The sequence below is a fragment of the Paroedura picta genome, chromosome 1, assembly GCF_049243985.1.
Source record: "Paroedura picta isolate Pp20150507F chromosome 1, Ppicta_v3.0, whole genome shotgun sequence".
In the NCBI taxonomy this organism is placed as follows: domain Eukaryota; kingdom Metazoa; phylum Chordata; class Lepidosauria; order Squamata; family Gekkonidae; genus Paroedura; species Paroedura picta.
Genome location: NC_135369.1, coordinates 36918759 through 36927381, shown reverse-complemented (window position 1 = coordinate 36927381; position 8623 = coordinate 36918759). Strand labels below are relative to the sequence as shown.

Sequence of the window (8623 nt, the reverse complement as noted above, 5' to 3'; positions counted from 1 at the left end):
CACCTAGTGTATCTGGTGTTAGTTCTGATGATGTCAGGGATGGGAAGAATACTGCAAAGATGATGTCTTGTTGAGGTAGAATTGTATCACCACCTTAGGAAGAAACTATCCATTAGGTCTACTACCTTTCCTGTGTGGAATTTCATAAAAAGAGTGTCTCACTCAGTGCAGTGCCTGAAGTTCATTTATCCTTCTGATGGAGGTAATCAGAGGCAGTGATTTGAAATCCCAAAAAATAACCTTTATTATGTATAACACAATCATCAACAGTAACACTGCACCAATTATTTTTTTAAAAACCTTGATCATAATCTAGTCAGGTGGATAGGGCATATCTACAGTGTGGATCCTGTGGGGATTAGGAGGGTTTTTTTCCCCATTGCCTACCCTGTTTCTTGGGCTGGGCTTGTTGAGTATAATGAGGCCTGAAGCCCTGGTGGAGGGGCCTAGTATCAGTAATCCTGTGCATGATAGGACTTTGATTGAGGATATTCCTTGGGAAGTACCTTTGTTTAAAGGGTGTTGATGAAGTATGAGTTATGTCCAAAGACTTGGCTGTCAATTTGTTCTTCTTAATCTAATCCAAAACTTCATCAGTTTGGTCACTGAATGGGACTTGACCTTCAAATGGGAGATAGAATCATAGAATTGGAAAGACCCATACCGGCCATCTAGTCCAATTCCTTGCTCAAGAAGATCAGTCTAAAGGATCAGTGATAAAATATCTTCTATTTTGGCTGTCATATCAAGCAGAAGGACTGAGGATTGTAACCATGAATATCTCTGTCCACTGACCTGCAATTACAATCTGCTCCATGACTTGCGGCACTGAGCTGCTGTTTCTCTAATTTTTGACCCTTTGCAATGAGGACCTTAGCCATATTCTTCTTATTGATAGGCAGCAACTCATGGTAACATTTAGTAGCAGCCCATGACTGCTGTGAAATTAATCATCTTCAGTCCCGTAACCTCAGATAAGTAGATCTTCCTATGCAGCAGATAGAGTTTTCTGACATCTTTATCAAGAAGGCTTCCACTTTCCCCTTGGCCGGTAAGACCTCTGAGATTTTGGAGTTTGCTTGAGGGTGATGAATCAAGTAGTCACAGCCCTCTTCCCTAAACTTATGGAGATTTTCTAGCTTCTTAAATAATGCTGGTGCTGAGGCTGGTTTAGCCCATATGGCTAAAGCCCTTGCAACAGTGGAAGAAGAAAAAGTCCTCTATCAACTGTCTCCATCCCATGTATAATTTTATAAACCTCTATTGTGCCCTTCTTCCCTAAGAGCCTCTCTAAACTCCTTAGCTTTTCCTTTATGCACGGAGGGGAAGGTCCGCATTCGGGGTGGAATGGCGTCACCTAAAATCAATGATAACGCACGGCGCCGGCTGCAACCGGCTGCAGATTCGATGCAGGCTGCCAAAAAAACCGCGTTAGCGAAACACAGAAGAAAGCGGAGCTTCCAGGCGACCAGGGTGCAACCAGAAGCGGCACCGGGGTCGCCGCATCCATAATTGGTTACTCTGGGTTTTGCCGTCGTTGCGTTCTGTCCCGTGTGTAAGCGGATTGCTTCGTGTCTTCCCCCTCCGCGTTTTCCATGTGACCCGAAATCGCTGTTTCGGCGGCCATGCATAATAGGCCTATGATTGGTCATTTTGGTTGCCCTTTTCTGGGAAGTACGCAAGCAAGAGCTAAAAGTAATATTTGTCCTCCACTGTTGTTTCCCCACTGACATAATCTTTTTAAAGCTGGAGGTGATATTTACATATCCTGGCTAATAAATGTTGATGAACTTGTCCTCCATTAATATGTCTACTTGCCATTTAAATACAATACTAGATCCTCAATCTTCTTTCAGATGTGGACCCTTATTAATTTAAATTTCATCTCTTCTCAGGAACTGTTTCCTGATTCCTTGAAATATCAGATAAAAGCTTACATGAATAAAAGGTTGAAGAGTTATTTGGCTTGGAATTTTAATAACATAATTAAGTAGGGTACAACGGCAAACATTACAAAACTCCTTAACAGGTATAAGAAAGGAAAACTACAATTTTAAATAAGAGCCTCTGTAAAACAGTGTTTAAACAGTTTGTGTCGCACCCAGACCCTCCCCTTTTAAGGCAGTCCCGTTCTTAACAAACATTAGAGCTACACACACAACAGAGTTTACATACATTGCTCCACTGTTGGAGCTGCACTCTCTCCCCAAGCACAAAAACATTTTAACAAATAATGCAGTCTGGAAAAGGCGATAGTAGCCTTAGCAGCAGAGAGGAAACTAAATGTTTTATAGTGTTACAAACTGATTTCCAGCTTCCTCTTTAGCTGCTGAATATTGTCATGTGCAGTGAAAAAAGCCCTTGTGTTTTGTTTCAAAGGTGCTGGGATTTCAATGGATGACAAAGTGACACATTTTTCTGACACTGTCACAGATTTTATAAACTGTTTTAGAAAATACTTTTTATTTTATAAACTTGCTGACTAATGGAAATTGGGAAATTGGGATGAATTATATAAATTTCTCACTGATTCAGAAAGCTGAAGTCTAAATTGGTCAGGGATGCCATGTTATATTCCTCAATGGGCTCTGGAAGGGAAAATAAAAAATACACAGGGATATACATCCTGCACAAAATCTAAACTCTGCTTTCTATTAAAACAGCATCTGGCTCTTTTGTTGATGTTGAGAAGGAGTTACAGAAAGAAATTACTTACAACCCATAAGCTTCTTCCTCCTAGAATGATTAATGATATAACTTTTTGTTGAGGGAACGTTGCATTTCTTTTGAAAAACTTTATAGTAGGTTGATGGGACCTAGTGTAGTGCTTAACCCAGGTTGCTGCAGAAATAGATACATAACACAATGTACCATCAACTTTTCCTGTGAAATTTCCTGTTCTTAAACCATTCACAATGGTTTCAGAGGGGCCTGCTCAGGAATTTCCTGGTAGATTAGCTAATGCAGTGCCCTGTAAAAAGGTAACATGCTTATTAAATTAAACCTAAGCTAAAGACACAAGTATATAAAACAAGTGCAAAGCTTTAAAAGGTGCAAATTTTAAGAAAATAGGTATGGTCAATCAGAGGGCTGGAAATGCATGAAAAATGCATGATTTCCCCAAAGCTCTGACAAAGCAACAGAACTAGACCCATGCAGTGTTGACCAGTTTTGGATGACTAGCTTTTGATTAATCAGTCACTCCCATCTATTCGCATGTTTAGAAAGGTTTGTGCTGATGTAAGAGGAGGTGGAAGAATCTGTGATGCACATAATGAACATCCACCACATGGTCCAGTACAATCTGGTAAAACCTTAGCTATTCAGGTTTGTGACCCTTATTTGTAAAGGTGGAATGATTTTTGATTAAGTATACCATTAGGCTTACCTAGCTGCTAGTGCCGCTTGACACTGGAGCATATGGATACATCTGAAATAGCAGCTCTTTTTATTGGCAAATTAGGATTATATGATGGGTTTGCTGCTCTCAATTTAAAAAAAATTCCCTGCAAAATGAGAATGCTCAGAAGCTTGCAGAGTTCCATTACATTAATCCCCACTGAAGTTTCTTTCTAAATAAATATATATATGGGGAAAGTATTTTTAATGTACTCTTATGACATCACACTTGGTCAATTCTACCATGATCACATTACCGGTCACTGGATGACCTGGAAATAACCCACCCATGTCAATCAGAGCCAATTCACATGAATACTCTGATGCAACAGGAAGTACTGTTTATATATATATGTGTGTGTGTGTGTATCTCCTACCTCACACAGATTCCAAACGCAGTAACCTGAACTTGCTCAAAAGCAAGCAATGAGGCTACATTCCTTCTCTAATAAGCAATGTAACAGATCCGTTCCTAAGATCTTCAGGGGTCTAATACCAACTCACGCTGCACTGGTCTCAAGGAGACCATTATTCATTGCAGTCCTCATATGTTGAATTTTTGTTCTGGCAAAATACTTGCATTAAGCACCAATCTGATTGCATGAAGGCTCACGGACTGAGATGTTATCAAATTATGGCCAAAGGACAGGAAGAACAAATACAATCAAATTTTTGAAGCCTCCAGGCCACAGCTGAACAGACCCTCTACGTGCTCTGGCTATGAGTAGCCTTGCATATGAGGGTGAGGAAAGGCTTGGGCCATTGACCTTTATATGGCTTGTTATACAGGAATTCACCTTGTGCAGACCTAAGGGTGGCACAGTGGATCCAGGATCTATTCTAATTTATCAGAAATAATAAAATTGATGAAAAATGGGTGCTTGATGACTTTAATGTGTTGCATGCTTTGTGAAGTGCAGTAAAACAGTTGTGTTAATATAGGCAGTGGCTACTAATTAGTATAGCTACTCTAGTTATGTGAGAAATTAAACAGAGATAAAAATGAAAGGATGCAGGGTTAAAGATTCTCAGGTGCATAAATATTAGCTGGGCTGAACCCTAAGAGGTTAAAAGGTTACATTTGATACATGTCATGGAAATATTAACACATTTACTGATTTGTAAGAAAATAAAACTTTGAAATTTAATATAAACCAGGACACAGTGATAAATTCCCAGGATTAACCAAATCTATTTTCTTGTGCTCTTTGCAAGAATATTTAAGACAACAAATGTTTGCAAATATTTTAAAAGTACCAACATCAAACTTAATTCCAATAAAATTATGAATAACAAAGTAGAACAACTTATTAGTAAGAAACCTAATAAAAGGAACAGCTTACACAATGTGGATCATTACTTGTTCCCCATAAAGCTACTCCTAAACCATAATCAGCTCATAGCAAAATCACAAATAAAAACCAAGTAAAAATAACATTAAAAAGGAAGACAAATTTACTCTAAAAATGCTACTTAGAGGGGTGGGGAAAATGTATTGGAAAAAAACGTTCCAGAAATATTTAGTTGGTCAATATACAAAATCAGAATACGGTAATGTAATATAACTTGTGTGAGAAAACCTATGCAAAAAGATGAATTTCTATAGAATGTGGCTTAAGATGTACATTTATAATTTCAGGTATGTAATCCATTTCTTTTTGTCATATTCACCAAAATAATCAGCTTAATCTTATTTGAAGAAAGCAGTCATGCGAATTATGCAATACAGTTTTGAAGTGCCAATAAAATTGTGGAGCTTTTAAAAAACCTGTATTTACAACAAATTCCACAATATGCTACAGCCTTTCCCCTTCAGATTTACAGAACTAAATATTGCTAATTATTGGCAGAAGCAGTAAGCAATTGGTGACTGAGTTCATAAAGGAATGAAGGAAGAAGTAATCGAATTCCTGGAGTAATTCTTGAGACCACACAACTCTTGGTTCTTAGAGAGATGAAAATTGTCCATTTTCAGTAGATCTTAACAGTGCAATAAATGTGCAATAAATTCCATCTTTTAAAAATTCAGCAGGAGATGCTAGTACAGTTCCTTGATTCAAGGAAAGATTTGTATTTCTTGACTGCTCTACTCACGTAGGATTGTAAAAACTTTCCTCAACATTTTTTAAACGTGATTCCTACAGCTGGATGCCTTGTTACTTCAGAAATAAAGGCTGAGGGATATTGAAGGACACTTTTCTCTCTGTATTCAATTGAAAAGTAGAAAGAGAAGAAAGAAAATGTAAGAAAAGCTTCAAGACCAAGAAGAGATAAAAACCAGGGTAAAGCTACTAAAAGGACTAATAGAATATACTAGAAATAGCTTGAGCAATGAGAGAATGGGTACAGGAAGATCAGATGATATATAATGGCATTGAGTAGTTAAAGAAATTCTCTAGCCCTTAAGCCTGCAAAGAAATGCCTCAAATGCCTTTTATCAGAAGTCAGAAGATGATTGGCTAACATTTTCAGCATCATTCTTCCTTGCCTCCTATATCTGGAAGGATTAGTTATTGCGCAAAATAAGTAAAAATATAGTATTATACAAAATTAAAAGCATCATACAAATTTGCTTTATTGAGTTTACAAGATTCATTTTTTTTCCTGGCACATAATTTAAGACTGCTAAGTTGAAAAGCACCTTTAGATTCATGTGTCACTTTTTCATTTCAAGTAGAATTGATACTTGAAATTTCTTCTGAAGAAATCAAACCCTGAGAACACCATCCATTCTGTACTGTATAGTTTTAGGGGCATCCAAAACAGATGAGTTTCTTGAGACACTGGGAGAAACATGAAGTCTATGTATGGTTACACTGGTACAAGATTACAGAGGAGACACAAAGGTGACATGGATCAATTGAAGACCACACATCTTGGTGCATTATATACATGGAGACAATTTTGAAGGTGAGCCTGGGAAAATGAAGGTGGGTTTAAAAGATGTAACACTCTCATTTGGGTGGATAAAAATGAATGCTACTTGCTGGTTTGGCTTTAGTAGTTAGCAAGACAGACAGCCCACATAATGCAAGCAGTATTGTCAAATGTTAACTTGATCTTCCATTGTTAGTTTTTTTTTTCCCCTTCTGTAAATGAAAACAATCTCATTTACATGCTGGGCAATCTCATTTACGTGCTGGGCAGAAAACTCACCACTTGGCCCACGTCTCATGTAGTGGGGTAATAGAATTAGGAGCTTTGTTGCTCCCTACACCTGCTTTTTGAGTTTCTGCTTTCTGGTTTAGCTTCCATATCTGCAGAAGAAAAGCATGTTACATTATTTGTTTAGCAAGGGGGAAAAAGATGTCCTCACATAGTAATATATCATGTATCATGGATAGAAGGTATACCAAAAAAGGGACTGGGAGTAAGAATGAAAGATGAGAATGCAACCCAGTTGCTCAACATATTTATTCTGCATCACAGAACCCCCTGCCTTTCAGAATTATCCTTAGGAATTTCAAAAGTGAAAACACAAGAAAATATATGCAGTATGCCAATTTATTCATCTCGGCAAACCAGGTCAGTAAAGCACAAAACTATCCTTGCATGCAACAAAATAAAACATGCAAAATAAAAGTAAATGGGCCATGTGAAGATTCAACTGTTATTACTTTGTAGCTTCAATCAGCATTAAAATATTAATACCAACCTTTCTTTTGAAAATTGCAAAGTAATATGGTAAATGTATGATGATTTATGAGATGGATGGACAACAAAGCTATCACACAACATTTCAGTGTGCAAAAAGACTATGAGTAGCAGACAATGTAGATGCCTACTAAAGTGACATCATTGTATGTCACTCATTCCCATGAATCTGCTCTTAAATCATTTGTAAGACCAAAATGGGCTATTAGAACTGCCAATATATGGAGCAAGAGAATGGCACACTGTGTGGAAAAACCATATTAGCAACGCTTCAAAAAATAATGCAAATGTCAAACAAGAGACAAATGAGTCTTGATGTTGTTTAACTGGTGCCAATCAGCATTACTCTTCAACAAATATAGCTATCAAAAACACAATGGTGGATATATATGATGATGTAAAATCTCGGCACTAAAACACATTACAATTTATGGGCAATGGTTTCTAAGGGGCTTTCTGCTTATAACCATGCATGTGAAAAGTAGAATGCAGTGATACTCACTCAGTGGCTCATTGATATGCTATCTGTAGCACTGCTGAGCACTGTTTCACAATGTGGCACCTGCCTCATATCCCAGAAAAGACTGCTGCTGCCCACTGTGGTTTACATTTGGCAGTAATGGGGCAAGTACTATTGTACTATGGATATTCGTGTAACAATAACATGGACTATGGAGTTCATCTTCTTTATATATTTCTATAAATTGTCTAGGCATTAAATTAATGACAGACAACTTATAATGGAGCACATAGCTCTCAAAGCATTACAAAAATATGCTACAGATATGTAGAGGGCTGAAGTTTTGCTGGTTACTTATGTCACTACCACTCTCCAGAGCCAGCTTGGTGCAGTGGTTACGAGCAGTGGCCTCTAATCAGGCAAGTCAGGTTAGATTCCTTCCCCAACATGCAGCCAGCTGGGCGACCTAGGGCTAGACACAGAACTGTTCTCAAAGAACATCCTGTCAGAGCTCTCTCAGTCCCACCTACCTCACAGGGTGTCTGTTGTAGGGAGAAGAACGAAAGGCAACTGTAAGCTGCTTTATGACTCCTTTGGGTAGAGAAAAGCAGGGTATAAAAAACAACTATTCTTCAATATGAACTTATTGACAATTGTGGAGCCAGATTTCTTAAAGTAAGTGGAACAGCAATGAGGTAGTCTCTGAAAAGTAGATTTTTTTTAAAAAAAGGAATAGTATGTACATAGTTTGTCTTCTTATTAGTTAATAGTTTTGTTTCTTTAATTTTCCAAGATTACTGCCACAAATACTGAGTACCCTTGTATATAAAGACAAGCAGAGATAACTAAACATAAGACTTAGATATTCTAGATACTCATTTTAGTAAAATCATAATGACAATCTGTGCACTTTTTCTTAATTAGCAAGTATAATTAGTTCAGTTCTCCAGCTTCTTTCCTCTGTGTAGAAGTTTTCAATCACTGAAGATTCCTGCCCCATTCAGATATCACATTACTACATCTTGGGTTGTATCCAGTCACTTTCTTCATTCTATCTCATCCAACTCCCCTCATTACAGCCCCCATGCCACATGTCTTATCTCCATGAAG

General features: G+C 37.7%; 1 protein-coding gene across 4 annotated transcripts in view; it reads right to left on the bottom strand.

Annotated features, from left to right (window-relative positions):
* Window positions 1-1949: 1949 nt before the first annotated feature.
* Window positions 1950-8623, bottom strand: part of CCDC88A (coiled-coil and HOOK domain protein 88A) — a 128603-nt gene continuing 121929 nt past the window's right edge. For 3 of the 4 annotated variants that reach the window (XM_077333788.1, XM_077333815.1, XM_077333805.1), the window contains 2 exons: window positions 6556-6656; window positions 1950-5602 (listed from right to left, as the gene is read on the bottom strand). In XM_077333788.1, coding sequence (XP_077189903.1) covers window positions 6592-6656 — 65 coding nt within the window. In that variant the 3' untranslated portion in view covers window positions 1950-5602; window positions 6556-6591. The remainder of the gene's footprint in view (window positions 5603-6555; window positions 6657-8623) is intronic. The other variant, XM_077333796.1, reaches the window with a different exon arrangement.